This window comes from Lycorma delicatula, chromosome 7 (assembly GCF_047948215.1).
Source record: "Lycorma delicatula isolate Av1 chromosome 7, ASM4794821v1, whole genome shotgun sequence".
Taxonomy (NCBI): Eukaryota; Metazoa; Arthropoda; class Insecta; order Hemiptera; family Fulgoridae; genus Lycorma; species Lycorma delicatula.
In genome coordinates, this window is record NC_134461.1 from 144,570,361 (window position 1) to 144,590,984 (window position 20,624).

Genomic DNA, 20,624 nt, shown 5'->3' on the forward strand with positions numbered 1-20,624 from the left:
CATAAGTTCGTGCACAGGATATTGGCAAGGGAAATTGCAACAAACGAAGGGGACCCTATTGTGTCATGCAATCATTCCTCCCTCCTCTCCTTTCCATGCTCCTATAGTCAGTTGTCTACTGAGATCGAGAAGGTGAGCTATGCTGTGTTGTGCATGCTTTGCCGATGTATTCCATACCAGAGGTAGTAAATATTGAATGTACATAAGAACCAGTTCTATGAAGGAAACAGAGGGGTTAATCTATAATCCCATCCCAACTAAATTTGACATTCAGAAATTTGTGAAGAAATGGGCCAAACAGGTCTGTTGTAAATGCACTAAAGAAAAGGATCTATCTGTACTCCAGAACTTCATGCACCTGTTTCTGAAGTGATGCTTCATATTTCTTGGAAGTCTACCTGAAAAAACAATTGCAATAGATCGGGGTCAGTAGAAGAACCTGCAAATGTGTGCTGAAGAGTTTGAAGCTGAAACCACACACCATATTTGTGCAACAATTGAAGGAACCAGACAAAGAGAAATGTTGACTTTTTGTCACTGGTTATTGAATATGGTTGTAAATGGTCATTTGGTCCCGTTTATGTTAATCAAGCAAGACAAGGCATGGTTTCATTTATCAGAAAATCTGCACTTAATATACAAGGTACCCTTATATGAACAGTGGTGTGCTGTACTTGTCATTGTGATATTGGTCTAACATTTTTCAACACCACAGTCAACACAGATGTCTACCTGACTATTTTGGATGTGTAAAGTAAAAAAACTAACAAAAATCAATAATTGATTGGTAAAAAGTTTATTCTCCTTGTTTTTTTTAAAAATACAAACAATATATTTTGATAAACATTATGTCAAAAGTAATTAGATAAATCTTTATTTTGATGGAATATAAAAATACATTACAATAGACCACACGTCTATATGAAATAAATTATAAATATAAAAACAAATTATAAGATAAAAAATAGATATATTTAAAGTCGATATTAATACAAACATATGAACTAAGGTATTGCATTAAACAAAAAAAAATTACTATAAAATACTTCACACTTTAGTTGCCACTACTGAAAATTATTTTAGACATATTTAACAGGATGCAGATAAACTATTTTTTTTTTTTTGTTTTTAATTGTTTCAGGAAAACAAAATCTTTAAATTGTATTTTTTTTAAATTTGAAAGAAGATTTTTCAAATGGTTTAACAATTTATTAAAAATGGCAACCAAAGTGAATTAAGATCCTTTCTAGACCAGCCAACAGGGCTCTTTTCATGACAAAATTGTTACTCGGAAACTGATTGCGGGATAATTTGAAGTAAGTTTCATAGATGAAAATGTATGCGTTTTAAACTTGCAACTAAGTACAACAATTGTTTAAACAATGTTTCTATGGAAATTTTTTTTTTCGTTTTTGATGTATAATGTGAAAACTGTTGGAGCAATGACAATACATTCAAACAAAAGTTGTAGAAAATTAAAAAACCAGTAAAATCATACCTTACGCATTTTGACTGATTTCTGTCGAGAAAATCCAGAAAAACTGCTAAAAATGGTTATTTTTGTGAAAATTTCTCATGTAACACTCGAGGTTCGATTACATTTTAAATTAATTCAACGGCATTTAAATGAATGAAAGTAAATTAATGAATTGTTGTTTATCTAGTTTCCGAATCAGTCTTTAAATTTTCATTTATGCGACCATATGAGATAGAATGAATGGTGCAAGTAAAGGCGTGAAAAATTTAGAATTTCTATTGTGCACTAAGTATGCAACCGATAGAATCCATCTTCTGAACACATTTTCTCTAAGACATTACCTATATTTTCCCCAAAGGCTAATGTTTCAAAAGTAAAAACAGAGTTGGAAATTTTTACAAAAACCATTTTTACCAGTTTTTCTGCATTTTCTCAATGGGAAATGCATCAATCAAAACATATACGGTCTTATTTTACAGGTTTTACAATTTTTTACAACTTTTGTATTGAATGTATTGTCATCGCTCAAATGGTTTTCATTGTATATGCAAAAAACAAATTTTTTTTTTTGCATAAAAACATTGTTTAAACAATTGTTACACCCAGATAAGAGTTTAAAACATATATGTTTTCATTTTCAAAATGTACTTCAAAATATCCTGCAATCAGTTTCTGGGTAAACATTTTCACAAACTCAGTCCTTTTTGAGCTCTATTGACTGGTCTATTCTTGTAAACCAAAGTACTGTCCACTGTCTGGTTTAGTAAAGATGGATTTTTTTTTTAAAGAATAATTGACAATTCTTTTTAGCAAAGACTGCAAATAGTTAAATATAAATACAAGAATAAGCAACATACTTAATTATCTAAACATAGGGCAATACAATTCATACTTAGAGCACCAGATAAAGTTCTCACCGCCCATTTTTGTATCTTAAAAACTTGTTCTGACTTTTTGAGGGAGCCCCATTATATTTCATATGAAAGTATGTGCAGGTATAAAAAAATATTTAATTATGATAATAAGTTTAGCATTTTATTAAGATAATTAAGAGCAAAATAGTGCAGCAGCTTGATTTTGACAACACAATCCAACAAGAATTAGCATTCCACAAGAAATTGTCATTAATAAAGTACCCAGAAATTTTGCTTTGTGAGCAAAAAAATACTATTCTTATCATTAACGGAAATTCTACCCATGTGATCAATAATATTATGTTTATCTGACAAGCAAAATGCAATGGTTTTCTCCATATCTAAAGTTAGATGGGTACAATCCATCCAGCAAAATGCATCATAAAATTTTTAATTCCTTTTAAATAATATTCTTTAGCAATAGATACAGTTGTGTCATTTGCAAAATGGATTTCAATGAATTGTTTGAGAGATTTTGAGGCAGATCATTATTTAACAATAAAAAAGCAAGGGACCAAGAACACCTTTCTGAGGCACTGTGCGTACTACATCTTAAGTGAGAATCTAAATTTTACACCTGTATTCTGATCAAAGAATGAAATATATAATAAAAATAAATATTTAAGAACAATTAATATTATTATTATAAAAAATTCTTAAAATTTAGACAAACCTTCATTTTTGTAAGAAAACGATCCATTAGATTTAGTGCAACAAAGAGAACTTCTGATGGCATGTCATACCACACCTTCAAACAACGCAGGACATGGGCAGATCCATCTCTTATGCCAACTGTAACTTCACCACCCTGTTGAGAAATTTGTCATGTTAAATAATGATTAACTCAAAAGGAGGAACTACAAAAAAAAAAATCAGAAGGCCTACAAATGTGGTTTAAAATTGGAACAGAACGATTCCAAACAATCGTAAATTTTCCCATAAACATTTTTAGGTGTTCAACTTAAGAGGTCCACCATCACTCAGTTTTTTATACTAAATACATATTTTTGCTGAAATGCATATATTGGTTTAAGAATGATAAAAAGTAATATGGAAAAAGTTGATACAACTTGAGCTGGAATGGGGAGAAATGTTTATGCCTGTACATTTGAGCACTGCCAGTATGTTGAGCATTGGTTTTTGAACAAAGTAGTGTAATCATGTGTTGTTTTGTTTGTTAAACAAAACAGTTAACATTTTTAAAGAATGTGCATTCCTGATGGAAAAATATTTAGTGTTGCTATTTATCTCATGTTGTGTGCCAGTGAAAATTCAGGGAAAAATTTGCAAAAGAAGCACCAGGAAAAGTTTTATTCAGAAGTTAGTTAAAAATTTTGTGAAGCAGGTTCAGTGTCCGACAAGAAGCATACCCAACAAAGGTCAGTTTTAAGGCCATTGGTTGTACATGACAGTAATGCAGCAGTTACAAGATCTCATAAAGCTGGGAAAAGAGCATTTCACTAGGTTCAGCCACACTCCAGTGAGGAGAATGCTAAAATATTATCTGCATCAAATGCAATTTTCCATGAACTACTGTCAATGGTTCAAGAACTTCATTAGAAGTAACAATGGCATTTTCCATCAAGTTTTTTCACAGATAAAGCGCAGTTTAATCTTGGTGGATATGTATCAGAACTACCAAACTTGGGGTACTGAAAACCCGCACACTTTCTTTGAATCTACATCCACAAACAACAGGTGTATGCTGGCTGTGCGGTTTCAAGGTGACAAATAATAGAACACTTGTTTTTTTTTAAATCTGTAGCTGCTGCTATCTACCAAGAAGTTATCCAACAGTTCATAGCCTTACTGCAAGAGAATGAACATGACTCCTGGTTGCAACAGGACAGCACTACTTGCCATACAACTCACTCTACTATAGAGATGATACAAGATTTTTTTGGTGGAAGAATGATTTCTAAAGGATTGTACCCAACAAGATCCCCTGATCTGACTACTTCAGACTTCTTTCTGTGGAGTTACTTAAAAGAGATCTTTTATACGAGCAATCCACACACCCTGCAGGAATTAAAGACAAACATTACCAATGCCATCCAGGAAATAAGACAGGCTACAGCTAACAAGAGTGCCAGGAACATGATCAAACGAGTTGACAAGTGTATAGAAGTGGATGAACATCATTTTCAATACCTTCAGTAAATTATTATGTAAATGTTTGCCAATAAACTATTGTTTATCTTTTTACAATCTAACTATCTACTTTTTAATATACGATGTTAAAAAGATCTCTTGTAATAACCTACAATCTAAAATTTTCCTCCTTTAATAATACAGTTACAAATGTATGGAACATACATGGAAGTAACACAAAATTTAAAATATTAAAATCAATTAAGAATGTACATTCATAATTTACTAAACAATAATAAATTATAAATAGACAGGGACTTTTGCAGCTAATGACATTTCCAGAAAATTCAACTTTAACAAATAAATGACCAAGTAATTTATGCACATAAATAATTTACACTCATTGCATAAAAAATAAAAATTAAACCACTATATTAATACAAGTAGGTGGAACATATAAAGCACAATTTTGATAATAGATCATTTGGTACTTCAGTTTTTGACTAGAACCAAAATAAGAGTACTTCACTTCATAACTAAAAACTTTAGATAAATTTATAACAATCATCAAAATGTATGATGTTTTAAAAAGCTTTTAAGTCACGCATTTTAAAAAAGTATATAAGATGGTTTAAAATCATTCACACAACCGATGCCTAGATTTTAATAGTTAACTGTAAAAGTGAAATTATTATTTCATTATTAAGTAGCTTTCACAATATCACAATATGACTAGCAGTGTATTCTTATTTTCTCTATGTCAATGACAAGAGTTAGTTTGTGAAAGTGGTTTACAAAACACATGCTTGGAGACTGGAAATAAAATGTGGAATATTTTTTGTAAAGAAAGTAATTGTAAATATCAACACCCTGGTGTATTATTTCAAAAGTTTGGTTTGATTTGCATAACTTTTGCATCATGCACAAGACGGCTCAGTTTAAATGTCAGTTGCTAAATGAAATACAAACGTAAAGGTTAGTGTTTTGTTAAAAATGGATTTTTTTACAAATTCTTGCTTAAAAAAATATTATCAACAGATATATTAATGGTGCTTGAAAACACTGAGAAACAGTTCCAATAAAGCAGTTACAAAAAACCACAGATCTTATTATATAAATATGGATATAAATTATATACATTTGTATCAAATTTGATTATAATAGTTAAACATTAATGTGCTAGTATTTCATTTAATATAAGCACACATATACCTGTGACAGTAAGGCAAATATTTAAAGGCTTATTTTGAAGAATTAACCTATAATTAAATCTTCAATCTACAAAAACCAAATAAATTTGATTTTGGAAAACCTTTTTTGGATCCCAGATGGGAGTTATTTATTTTTCCTGTTACAAATAGTCAAAGGAACATATACGTATTTCAAAATTAAAGTTTTACAATGACTAGAACTGCACTATGAAGTTAACTGAACACAGGAACAAAGTTCTACAGATTTAACAGAAAAATATTCTGTATAAAATCATTCAAGTTAGTTATATAACTTATAAACACTCTAATGATAATCACAGGAACTAAACAATCCATTTAAACAACATTAATAAGTTATGTTAAAAAATTATTTATTATTAAGTGCCTCACGTACAATTACTCCCTTATTATCAACAATATTAATTTATGTTTATATTTAGTGGAATGGTAGCATATTATACAAAACATCTAATTAACACCACAATGTTAAACATGATAAACATAGGCTCATCATCACCATGATGATGATTTATTGGTTTAAGACATCAATGGAAATGTCGTTGTGGTATCTGCATCGGTGGTATCCTGACAGTGGCCAGACTGAGAGATGTCAATTGGTTTGAGAGTCTGAAGATGACCTCCAGTAAAGCCCATTAGGGCTAGGTACAGAGAGGGTGATGTGGCAATAGGAATTGTCACATGATGGGATCTTTCCCTTCAGGGTCAGGATATCCACCTTATTTTCTTCATTCTCATCTATGTTCATATTTCAAAAACCTCCTCCTTCATGTCATCTCTTCTTCTTTAAGTGTAATCTTGCATATTCCAAAAACTTCACTAGATAGTTCTTAACCCTTTAACACCATTTTTAATATATAATAACCATCTATTTCTAATGAATACTTGCTTAGCGATTCTGTTTTTTTTAGTTTCTTTTCTCTTTTTTTCTTTTGACAAATCTTCTAAGCACCTTATAGTTGTCCAATTCTTCCTTAGTTTTTTAAATATTTATTTGAATATATGGGTAATAGACATTAACCATCAAACTTTAACTAGGATTGCGGTGTATATAATGCTGCAATATAATCTCAAAGTAGAAGATTATACACACGCACACACAAAATTGTAGGAACTAATAAATATAAACAAATTGCTATATAGATAAAATAAACATTAACATATTCATAAAGGGAGAACAAATAATAAGAAAAATACCTGTGACAGCTGGGGAAGTTGCAGTTTGGGCTGGTATTTATATTCAAGGACAAGTGCTCCAAGGAGGGCATCCGGGGGGCCCAGATCGAGGTCCATTCCTGCGATGTCACCCACTGGCCAGTCACACCCCAAGAATGGCCTAGCTGGTAGCCCAACTAATCTGTAAGAAACAACAATAAATAGATTAAAAAATAACTCCAATAATAAAATAGATATAATCTAATGTGACAAATAATAAAAATGATCAAACATAATTAATTATAACACAACTACTATTTAATAAGTAATAAAATGGCTTCATTAACTGTTAACATTCTTTATAATTCTTGATTTTCAGCTCAAGATCTACTTTTAATATTAATATATACACACCACCCCCACAAACACATACACACACACACACACACACACACAGACAGACAGACAGACAGACAGACAGAGAGACACACACACAGACAGACAGACAGAGAGACACGGACACAGACAGACAGAGACAGAGATCCCATATAGAGAAACTTACTCAGTATATGAGTAAGTTTCTCTATATGGAGAGAGATAGAGATAGAGAGTGATAGAGAGAGAGAGAGAGAGAGTGAGATAGAGAGAGAGAGAGAGTGAGATAGAGAGAGAGAGTGAGATAGATAGATAGAGAGAGAGAGAGAGAGAGAGAGAGAGAGAGAGAGAGAGAGAGAGAGAGAAATAGATAGATAGATAGAGAGAGAGAGAGAGATATGGATCGTTCAAGGTAAGAAAGTACCTAACAACCTTCTGGTTCCAAAACAAATGGAACACTTCATAGAGTAGCATCCTTGTAACTGAAAGGTATGAAGTAAAGCTAAACTGTAATCATCCAAACTTGCAACTTATGGCTCCCTTATATTACCAAAGTTGTACAGTACTAAGTGGCTGTAAATTCATTACTGGCTAATGGGCTTAACACTCAATGATAAAAGAAATCAAATAGGAATAACACAGGAGGAATAAATTAGGTTAATTGATCACAAAAAAATAAATTTCATAGTTTAAAAGTTAGTATTTAATACATTACTTTTTTCTATTTAGTATTTTACTTTTTATCAATTATTATTATAGTCAGTTTCTAAGAACGATTTTTTTCTCATTTATGTATGTACCAAATTTTCCCAGTAGAGCTTACAGGAAATTCAATCAACTGAAAGAAATTGTAAAAATACTCAGATAAATAAAAAAAATTAACCAAAATAGGAGTGAGAATTCATTAATTGGAAAAATTATATTGCAGCTTTAAGAACTCAAACCACAAACAGCAACTGAAAAACTAAAGTTCAGATAAAAGCCTAACACTGAGATAATAAATTCAAATAATCTATCAATTTCAATTCTATAATCATACCAGTAATACTGTGTAAAAGACATAAATCACAAGTAAACACAATTTTTTTAAATGCAGATCTTTAACCTGACAAATGAATAATTCACTTAAAAATAAAATTCTATAGGTAAAGGAAAGAGATTCATGAAGTGCAATATCAACTAATAATGTTTTAATTTTTTTAATCAACTACTGTTGAAGTTCTGTTTAAAACTAACAGTTCAAACTCAAATGCACCCTTTTAACACTGAGCAATTAAGTCCCTCTTAATGAAAGCCTTCATTTTTCATAAGTTACGAAGGAGGAATCACACTTTCATACACCCAAATGTATGCAGCCTTTCTTTACGTGAATATCAACTCTTTACATTAAATAAATATACTAAATTAGGTGAAAGTATGATTATAATTGGTAACTACTCAAAATTCTGTTTAGCCAAAACTAAATTTGTTACTATAAATTTTTAGATAATTATACATAAAACATTATCATTTAAAAAACAGAAAACAAGAATAAAATGAAATAAAAGCAAGATGAAACAGTTACAAAAATCTGAAAGGTTATAAATAGATATTTGGTATGATTATAAAGTAGGTCACACTTATGTTACTCTCTTTTTCATAATTAATTCATACTGATATGTTTGAACAATTTTTTGCTACACATATTATAAAATAGTATTTACCCTCACACATACTTGGATGTGCATGTACACACATACACGCACATAAAAATATACATGAATATAAAGCAAACTGTAATCTTTGATGATAAGCTAACTTTTTTATCTTCTACATAAACAAAAATATAAAAACAAGACAATAATTTATATTAAAAAAAAAAACTTATAAAAAACACTAATTAATATAACATCAGTAAACAATCATATCATTGTTTTGTTCAAATTTTTCTATAATTAACTATATCAACACTTCTCAAAAAAACTAACAATAATAATCTGTAATTTTTAAGTCCACAGTCCCAGTCTAATGATATGTATATGAAAAAATTAATGAAAAATAAAAACATCAAGATAACATTAACAAATAAAGAGTAAATAACATTAATTATAATATAGTGCGACAGCAATAAATAAAAATAATAAAAGAAAAAATAATACACATATATTTGGCATATATAAAATTACATGTGACAACAATATCTCAAATAATTAGACAACGTGAATATAACATGATTGTATAATTAATAAAAAAAATATAAATCACACCAAACATTATATCATTTTATAAAAACATAACTATGGAATAAGTTCAGAAGTGGAATAAGGTATTCCACTTCTGAACATTGTAATCATTGTACAATATTAACTAAAAATGGATAAACTGTTGCATTTTGTTTCTCACACTGCTGATTGCATGGACCCCCCCTAGCGTTCATTAAATTCATGCTTGTGAGAATACTAAATAATAATGAATACAATTTAAAGCCTGTTCAATTTATAGAAACTATCGGTGTATTGTAATTTTTCACAGCAACCGTTTGGTCAGTACAGATTTTAAACTTTGAGTGACTAAGATTGTGGATTTGAAAACAGTCGGCCTCCATCTTAAAAATATTAACTAGTTACCTTTCATTACAAGTACTTTGTTTCTCACATTTTTTTTATTTTTTAATTACTTTTATGTTTTTCAGTCAAGTAACCAGAGAGGCCAGTGATGCAGCCAGTCAAGTCTACACACAGTAACAATGGCTGTGTTGGTTGAATTGACAAGCTGTATACCATTACACCCCTTAAAAAATCAAAATAAAAAACCTGAAAATAGTTTTTTGGATATTTATCTGAAGAGTATTTGCAAGCCCCAATCTAGTGATATATCATTTAGTATAGTTTGAAATGGAGAAAATTTGCAGGCATTGTTCAAATCGTTTTACACTTTTTCACTCCTTTCAAAGTTGAATTTCAAAAAATCTAGAAACTGGTTTTTAGATATTTACAAGAAAATTACACATACCAAAAATCAAGTTGATATCTTCATCTGTTACTGAAAAATTAAACAAAAAAAATTGCCAGGTTTCAAAAAAAAATTATATATTTTTTAAACCTTTAAACATGGAATTTCAAAAAAATCCTTTCTTAGTGTGCACTTACACTGCAAAAAGAACATGTATACAGATTTTAATCAATTTACCTTTAGTAGTTTTTGCTAGCCGTTGAGGAATAAGTCAGTCAGTCAGGACATGTTCTCTCATATAAATATATATATATATATATATTAAAACTTGAATTTTATGCTTTTAATATGCACAGATAACGCTCAATAATTACACATACCTTCTAAATTATTATTTTTTACTTATTTATAACACACATTTGTTTTACTATTAATATTAGATATATTTATTATTCGAAGTATTAATATATTTCTTTATAAATATACATGTATAAACAAAACAAAGTATTTTGTGATACTGCTCCTTTCTTCAACGTTTTACTGTGATTTTTGTCATTTCATTCTGAAAACCCTTGGGCAATTTCTTTCTTTTATTTATAAAATAGCCAACTTTCGTGAATGGCTATTTTACAGATGGTTGTTTTTATCATAAATTATTTAAATTAAAATTGATTGTTCACTAAAGCCCAAAATCCAAAAAAATTGGATTTTGGACTTTTTCTTAGCTGCAGTAATAAGTCTTCATTGAGAGCTTTTCAACGATATATCATAAGTGGTACTTATTTTCATTGGTTCCAGAGTTATAGATAAATAAAATTTTAATTAATGAAATATTTGGATCTTAGGAGAAGGCATATGGGTTCGAATCAGACTTCATCTCCTTTTTTTAACTTTTCTTTTTAAATTTAAATATATTGATTTATTAATTTATTAATCAATCATTGTGAAAAAAAATGTACGATGAATAATAATTCAATAATAACAAAAAAAAAAGAAATAAATCATAAGTTATTAATGAAATAAAATTTTATGTACTTTCATTTTTTTAAAAAAGTGAATATGTAATTTAATAGACATAAAGGAAGTCACATGGTGTCCAAATCAGATTTTTTTAAATTAAGCAGTTTTTCTGTATTTCAACAACTACTAATAATAATAATCAAATTACACAAGTACCTAATAATTCTCAGTAACTAAAATTACAACACTGAAAAATTAAAGAATAATATTGCAAAATTAAACAGTACAAAACACATCAGTGTATGTGTAGTTAGTTATATGTGAACTTCTAGAGCACTACTTTTATAATCTAATTTATAATACTAATAATAATTTTTATTGAACATGGCAATGGCAGCAGCAGTTTAAATGAGATAAGATCACATGTCCAAATCATGACAATAAATGTTTAATTACTTTTAACCAAACCACAATTTTGGGTTATATAATTCACCAAATTTAGTAATAATTACAAAACACATACAAAATTATCACACACATAATCTGATCAACGGATTTACGAATGTGTTTGAAAAATCTTTTTTTCCTTTAATTTTAGCATCTAGAAAGAGATTTCGGATGAAACATAAAAGATCCTGAAATTTGTTATAACTTCATTTTTCCAACTTCATTTGATCAATCCATTCAACAATCATGGATAAATTTCTGGTAGTTTTAATTTTTTTTTTAAATCTCCTATTATACTTGGGTTTCAATTTCTATTTTTAATAAATTATCTAACAATTTAAAATTCTTCTCTCAATTTATATAAAATTAAACTATATGAATTTCTTTTACAGAAACAATATTACTCTGTTAAGTAGCTTTAAAACAGTAATAATTAAAAAAAAAAACTAAATTTTCTGCAAACCAACTAAAGATGTATTCAAACGTTTCACAATAATTATTTACCTTGAGAATTGTTATTTTATCAGTTTTACATAAATATCTTCACACAGTTGAATTATTATGATTTCATATAATTATTACCTTTATGGGCTATTAATAATACATATTATTACTTATTAATTTTATATTTTGTAATGCTACTGTAATAAAGATTTTGAGTCTATGGGATTAGTCCCAAAAGCACAGTTAACATAATCTATTTATAAAAAACTTTAAAATTTTCACCCTTTGACCAGCAAAAAATGAATAAAACAATTGTTTGTAAAGGAAATGTGTTTTATTCCTAAACAAAAAAAAAAAGAAATTTTAAAGCCAAACATGAACTCTTACCCTACAATCCCTCACATGATTTTTTTTTAACACAGATTTAATCATTTCATGCCTAATATTACACAGTGAACTTGTACAATAATGAACATTATAAAGAAATCCTTTCAACACTTTATCTGCAGAATCGATTTCACAAACTAAATTCACACATTAATATTAAATTATAATGTGTTCTACATTGTGGAACAGGAACATGATTAAAAACAAAATTGTAATTATATTACACTGTGATCGGAGAAGTTCAAGACTTATTGAGAAATGTCATCATTTTTAACTATAATAAGCACTAACACAGCCATAAGTAACAATATTGAAAAAAGAAACTTAAGATAGCGGTTACTATTATCACAGTGACGCCAATGTAATAATGTAACAGATTAAGACAAACTATTAACTATGGCAGAGGACAAATATCCTTCCATGTAGATGCTGTTTGAATAGTACACCTGCCATTTTGGTGTGATCCGACAAAGGTCTTTAGAGTTTAGTATTTGAAAAAACTTCATAAAAAACTATTTAGTGATGATGCTGCATTAAAATTCAATACGATCGTTACATCATTAATCAATTAAAATTATAAATATTAAAAATTTTAGTTATTTCTCTGTAACAGAGAAGCTTCCAGCAATGTTTTAATGACTGTTTTCTGTTTTTATTCCATCAAATCTGAACTGTGTTCCCACTTAATGGTTTAATTAATTACCTACAAAATTTAAATGGTAGCAATCTTTTTCAAAAGTCCGATGATGTTATATAAATTTACAATCAATTCAATAATTGTCAATGCTAATAACAATCTGTGTGGCATATGTTCATTATAGATTCTTTTACTTTCAATTTTAATAATCCTCAGAGGATGGTTTTTAATACAGTTTGTAAAATCAATCTAAAGCTTTTCTTAATTAGAAAAGCAATTATAATAATAGATTCATTACCAGAGAAATAACTGAAAATAAGTCATAAACCATGTTTTTCAATGGCTGTTATCATAAGAGGCTGTGAGTGTTTTGAAAGATAACGATACATTTAGGTAATTAAGGTCATAATGTTTGAAACACCTCAACAACTGCTTGTTGGTATTTATTTTTATACATTTGAATGTTGGTGAACACATTTTCTATTTCATTTCATTTGAAATAAAAGAATTTTAAATCAATGGTTATTTTTTTCCTCTAACAGCATCGTTTCTACAAGTATATGGATTAGAAAATATTTAATATAAGTTGGAGAGTCACACACAAAAAATCAAACAGATAAGTATGACCAGGGTGGGTGAAATGTTCATTTTTAACAAACCACATTGAAGTAATTTCAAGTCTATGTGTTGAAACATGAAGCTTCCATTTTTACACTAAGGAATATAATAATTTTTATATAAAAAAGGAATAATTTTATAATTTTTTCATCCCCAGCTGAGATGTAACATCGCCTCATAGAAAACAAGTAATATTAATTGATAGCTTTACATTATCTGTCCCAGTCTTTTCTATAACTGTAGCTTGTGAAGCAGCCAAGCAATAAGAAGACACCAATCAGAGTTGCTTTCTCAAAGAGTAATGATGTTCACTATACATCCAATCCCTATGGTCAACGGAGTAAAGTTATCACATGTAGGGCGGGTGGTCATTTCAACGGACTTTGTGTTCTGATATGCAACTGTAAATTCACCTCCATGAAAAAGGCAATTGGAAACAATTTCACTCCTCACTTGTCCAATAAACCCTGAAATGGACCTTGTTATTTTTTAGAATGGCTGTCATTTTTGGTAGCGACTTGTGAATTAGATCAGGTTGCCTACAACCATTATGATTATGGCATTTTATGTACAAACATTGATTTTACGAGTTAACTAAAAGTATATACTAAAGATTAAGAAACTATTTTTTGTTTAAGCATAAAACATAATAAATACTTATTAAATATCGTTACATAAGTAATGAAAGCTACAAGAATCATTAATGCATGTTAACAACTAATGATATAGAAGTGTAATTAAAAAATTGAAAAACAAAACTTTTTCAGCTGTCTTGTATGAGTTCCTCCTTACACTCTTTACTCTAACATCATTCTATTTCTGTATTATTAGTAAACAAATTTAATGTATTATTAAAGTTTTAAAAAATAATGTAAAGATTTCTGAAAATGTTAGGGGAACTAACTGCATCAACTAGAAAATATGAAAATGCAAATAAGGTAATGTGAACCTTAAATACTATACAGTTCACAATCTAAATAGTAACAATGCTTGAATTTGTGACAGTTTTTGTTTAAAAAACAAATAGTAATTGTTTTCTATCATTCTCCATTTAACAACAGGAAAATAAAAATGTTTGGGCTCTTTGGTGATTTTTTGAGAATTTCAAATTTAATCAATGTTCTGGCTGGTGAGCAACAAGTTCAGTTTGCTTTTTTTATTATTCTTACTCTCTAAAATTATTTTTTTCACAATACTTTTTCTTCTGTATGATATTCATAATTTTTTTTTTAATCATGTCGAAGGTGTATTAAGTATATTTAATATTCCTTTGTTTAGTCAATATAAATAAGTGCTGAGATTAATAAATAATAACTGAATTTGGCAATTTAAAAAAAAAATTCAGTATTTTACAAGCAAGTGCTGGCTTATTTGTTAATCTAGTTTGATTATTTAATGTTAATAAGTGTACATGTTTTCAGATGTGCTAATGTTTTAGTTGCATTAGAAATCATCATACTCAACTTTTCTTGTAAAATATAAGTGATTATAAATGTAAGAAAAAGATACTAGGTGGCCATTTTACAACTACACAATGATTAATTGTTTATTATTTACCTACTACTTTTGATTTTTGCCAATTAATTTTTTTTTTTAATTATTTTTTTGCTTTTTCTTTAATTTTATGACAATACTTGTTATAATTTAATTTCGAATTTTACATAATCCATATTATCAATAATCATACTTTTTCATAAATTTGAATTTTGTCATATTTCCATCAGCAGTATAAATGGAATAAAAACATAAATACTGATACAACCATGAATTATTATCAGAAAAAAAACTTTTTTTTAACTAAATACAATTTAATCACAAGAACCCATTATTTTTGAAAATTAATATTATAATAATGCTGCATCAATATCAATCCAACCATTTGATTTCCAATTAAAACATATAGACATAACTTGTTCTTTTTTTGGTCCCAGATTGAAAATATCACAGGAATTCAGTAATGATATTTATGTGATGAAAAATTGTTGAGAAAAACACACGTCTTCTTCACAAATTTTAAGAAGAAAGTAAAATGCAGATCATATCAATTTTTTAAGATCAATTTAAATGGCAATGAAATGCCCTACTAACAAGTTTCTTAGTTATTAAAACCAACGAAAAACTAAAAGGCATTATTAACTATACGACCACTGTGTAATCAACTACATAATTTGATAACTGTAATCTTGTGTAAACTAACAACAGTAGGGAACACAAATGCTAATTTCTAACACAATCATAAATTCACAACTACAACAATAGGATAATCTAACAGAGTGAAAAATTTTCCATCATCAGAAGCACTTGCTTAGTAACATTTTAAAACATGTTTTAGAATAACAATTTATCTGAAATCATTACTGTTCACTGAGAAATAAAATAAAACATAATACAAAGAATGCACACTAGAAAGGAAAAAACTAATTTTTAAAATTTCTACTTTTAGATTTTTCGACATCAATGTGAAGAAGTGAATAGTATCACCAATAATTCAAAAAGATGTATTATATTACTTGTAATATTTTATTTCATAATATTTATAATACTACTTCAAAACTGAAATACTTTGGTTTAAGTACATGAATAAACTTTCTTGAAATAAAAAACTGCAAAACACTTCTTTGAAGATTTTTTTTTTTATTTGTAAAGAGCTGTAGAAGAAAGACGAAATAATTATGGCAAAAGTAATTAATTTCAACAGTAAAAAAGCCTAGAGAAAGGGAACAGAATAATCTGAAAAAGCAATGTGAGAAATAGCGATTACACAATACCTTTCTTTCAAAATTTGGTAATTAATCCTTGCTGCAATTTAAAACATTTATTTCTATTTGTGTAATGTTAAATATAATGAAAGATACATCATTTTTGGCTTTGTTGGAAGTATTATTTCAATTATGTAATTTATTAATTTAAATTAATTAAATTATTATTTCACTTAAGCTTAACCATAAAAGGCAAGTTGTGAATTACTTAACCAAAATAATTTACTTGTATATTTGCATAGATATTATATTTGTAATATCTCTACAACTATTTTAAATGCCATAAACACAATCCCACAGTCTGATAGTTAATGGAATATATAAAAGTTCTCTGTACATAAATGGAATGTTAAAAAAGTAAAGAAAATATATCTGTTTAATAATACAATATAAATTATAGTAACAGTAATGTAATGTAAATAATAGTAACTAAAGAATACATACGTTGGAGTTTCATCCTAGAAATCAGACATAATGCTGTAAGTATTACTAAGTTATTTCACTGTTTATAGTAAACACTGTTAGAATAAATAAAACATTTTTTTATAATATTGAACGAATTAAGATATTACAAAAACCTTTTTTTCTTTAAAAAAAATATCAAAAATAAAAAAATTAAATAATACAAGTTCTGTTTAATATTTTACACATGGATTCCCTCAATTGCATCATCATGTTTAACATCATGACTCAGGTAAGGCACTGCTACAGAACTATAAATGTTTCACTGCATACATATACAAAAACAGAAACATACATAACACGGTTAGAAAAAATATTATTACACAGTGCTATGATCAGCTATCACAAATGACTGATATAAAACATATAATTGTTTAGCATTTCCCCCACCACACCTCATTTACTTCATCTTCTGTATGATTTATTTTATTAGAGTAATTAAATGACAGGACATTTTTCTAAAAACTAAAAAAAATTCTTCAAAAAATTAAAAAATTTATTAAAATATTTTATTTATATCACAAGCAATTATTTCAAAATTAAAAAAATATAAAAGGAAAAAAAAAGTTAAACAAAAAATTTACAATATTAAATAATTACAGAAATAAGTAAAAAATAAAATAAAATAACATACATTAGCCATACTGCAAATAAAAAAATAATTAACTCAAACTAAAAATTAAAGTGTTAGATAACTTTTTTTTAAGTAATATAAATAAAACTTCACAAAAATAACAATTAAAAATAAAATACATTATTTAACCTTGAAATTAGCAACAAAATACAATTTTATTTTATTACTTTTTTTTTAAAAAATCAAATAAAATCCACAATAATTATAAATATTAGGTGACGGTTATTTGCTTATTTTAAATTAAAAATTATATTAAATTTAATAAAAACTTGTTTCTTTTGTACTTTTTTATTATTTTTTTAATCAATGTTTGTTTATCATTAAGGATAGATTTTAAGAATTTAATGATTAAACCAGATGGGCTTTATTTTTACTTTTACTATCAAGCTAAAAATATCAACATTAAAAATTACAGCACAGGAATAGAACTTGACCAGCTTCTAATATTTTGAAATAATATTTTTATCTTAACTTTAACTAGGCCGTACAACATTTACTTAATAAAACATCTTTTTTGTTTTGAGTTTAAAATTTTTTCACAAAAATTTTCCTTAAAATTAAAAAATTTACAATCTTTAATTAGTATAAAAAAAATTAAAAAAACTTTATAAGGAAAAACTCATTGTTATTTCAGTTGGGCATTTCCACAAATCAGCGGTCCTTTGAGGATTTTTTGCCCACTAATAACCACAGACCTGTGATAAGGCATGAGTAATTGCACCCTTAGTGTTAAGGGTGGTTTGGTGGGTGCAACTCTTACCTAGTCTTATACTCTTTATCTTCTGACTATACCAAAAACCCAACCTGAAGTCAAGATGCCTGACAGAAAAAGTAATCCTTCCTGATAAATACATATTAAATTATGTCAACACATCTATTGAAAATATAAATAAATTAATTTTATTACAGAAGATGAGGATAAAAGAAAACCACTAACTGATAGTAGGATTCCCTAATTCAGAAACGATTATGGGGATTTCAATGTTTAATATATACAGGGCGTTTCATAATGTTCTTAGGAGTTACAAAAATTCAGTACAAAAAAAGTATTTCACTTACCTAAATGAAAGTTGTACGAGGTGATGCAGGGACTCAAACGGTTTTTGTTAAAATCTATGAATGTTAAATATGTGCTCCTCTGGTGACAAGGCACACATCAACACGAAAGTCTAGCTCTTGCCAAACTCGTTCTAACATGTCATTTTCGATAGAGTTGATTGCGTTGATTATGTGATCCTTTAGCTCAGCGATATCGTGCGGCATCGGTGGGATAAACACCTTATCTTTCACGTAACCACAGAAAAAGAAATCACATGGCATGAGGACTGGTGATCTTGGTGGCCACAGCATAATGTGTTGGTCTTCTTCAGACGCACGTCCTGTCCAGCGCCGAGGTAATGTTGTGTTAAGGTACTGTCGAACCTCATTATGAAAACGGGCAGGACAACCATCTTGCTGGAAAATGAAGTCGTTGAGTAGCTGAGGCATAAGCCATAATTGTAACATTTTTTTTTTTTGTCTTCAGTCATTTGACTGGTTTGATGCAGCTCTCCAAGATTCCCTATCTAGTGCTAGTCGTTTCATTTCAGTATACCCTCTACATCCTACATCCCCAACAATTTGTTTTACATACTCCAAACGTGGCCTGCCTACACAATTTTTCCCTTCTACCTGTCCTTCCAATATTAAAGCGACTATTCCAGGATGCCTTAGTATGTGGCCTATAAGTCTGTCTCTTCTTTTAACTATATTTTTCCAAATGCTTCTTTCTTCATCTATTTGCCGCAATACCTCTTCATTTGTCACTTTATCCACCCATCTGATTTTTAACATTCTCCTATAGCACCACATTTCAAAAGCTTCTAATCTTTTCTTCTCAGATACTCCGATTGTCCAAGTTTCACTTCCATATAAAGCGACACTCCAAACATACACTTTCAAAAATCTTTTCCTGACATTGTACAATTGTAACATATCCAGGTATATCGTGCCGGTTACTGTCGTTTCCATAAAAAAAGAACGGCTCGGACACTGCCTCACGAGAGATCGCACAAAAAATGTTTACTTTCGGAGATTCCCGAATGTGTTCCACATAAGCGTGTAGGTTTTCAGTTCCCCAAACTCGCACGTTATGACGGTTTACTTTGCCGCTAATATGGAAAGTAGCTTCATCGCTGAAAATTATCTTGTTTAGAAAACCTTCACCTAACAACATCTTTTCCTGTAACTGTAAACAAAAATCGAGCCTACGTGTTTTATCTCCATCAGAAAGACGCTGGATTAATTAAAGATGGTACGGTTTGCATAATAAACGTTTACGGAGAACTCTCCACACTATTGTTTTCGGAATTCCTAATTCTCTGTCTGCAGCCGCAGTCGATTTTGACGGGCTGCGAAGAAACTTGCACGCACATGATCGACATTGACTTCTGAGGTTGATGGATGAACGGTCGATTTTCACTTGCACAAGCAACCAGTTTCACTGAATTGTTTATACAGTGCACGAACTGAATTGTCACTTGGTAGCTCCTTATGAAATTTCAACCGAAACGCATGTTACACAGAAATTACTGACTTTAACAAGTGAAATTCTAACACACAAAACGACTTCTCGATTCCAGAGGCAGCCATTTTCTCTACTGTCGACGCCTAGCGAGAAAATGGTTTACTAACTGCCTAGTATATGTGGAAAAAAAAACTATTTGAAGTACTCTTTCGTACAGTACTTGTTTTATTCTTATGAGTGAAATAATTTTTTGTTAATGAATTTTCGAAACTCCGAAGAACATTATGAAACGCCCTGTATTAGGGCATTAATTAATAAATCACCTATAAAACTAAAAAATCACAAAAAGATAAAATATTTTAAACAAAAAATCACTTGGTAATATTCTATGAATCAAAGTATTTTTTAAACAAAAAGAAAATTATTGGGAAACCTATATCAAAATATAATACATACTGCTGCATTCCTGAAAGTATTAGCTTACACAATCAGCAGCAATCTTTTTATAACATTTCTTTATATCACTTATTATTTTTAACAAAATGCAAGTTTTTCACATTTTGCATTTCTAGCGAGGAGCGTGTTCTTAATAGAAGCA

The 20,624-nt window shown here is 28.8% G+C and overlaps 1 protein-coding gene across 2 annotated transcripts in view; it reads right to left on the minus strand.

The window, feature by feature from the left end:
* CycG (cyclin G) overlaps nt 1-20,624 on the minus strand; it is a 42,419-nt gene that overhangs the window by 18,132 nt on the left and 3,663 nt on the right. Inside the window, exons 1-3 of one of the 2 annotated variants that reach the window (XM_075371813.1) lie at nt 16,869-17,213; nt 6,909-7,068; nt 3,065-3,199 (exon numbers count right to left, since the gene is read on the minus strand). In XM_075371813.1, coding sequence (XP_075227928.1) covers nt 3,065-3,199; nt 6,909-7,004 — 231 coding nt within the window. In that variant the 5' untranslated portion in view covers nt 7,005-7,068; nt 16,869-17,213. Of the gene's footprint in view, nt 1-3,064; nt 3,200-6,908; nt 7,069-16,868; nt 17,214-20,624 lie in introns of those variants that run through there. The other variant, XM_075371812.1, reaches the window with a different exon arrangement.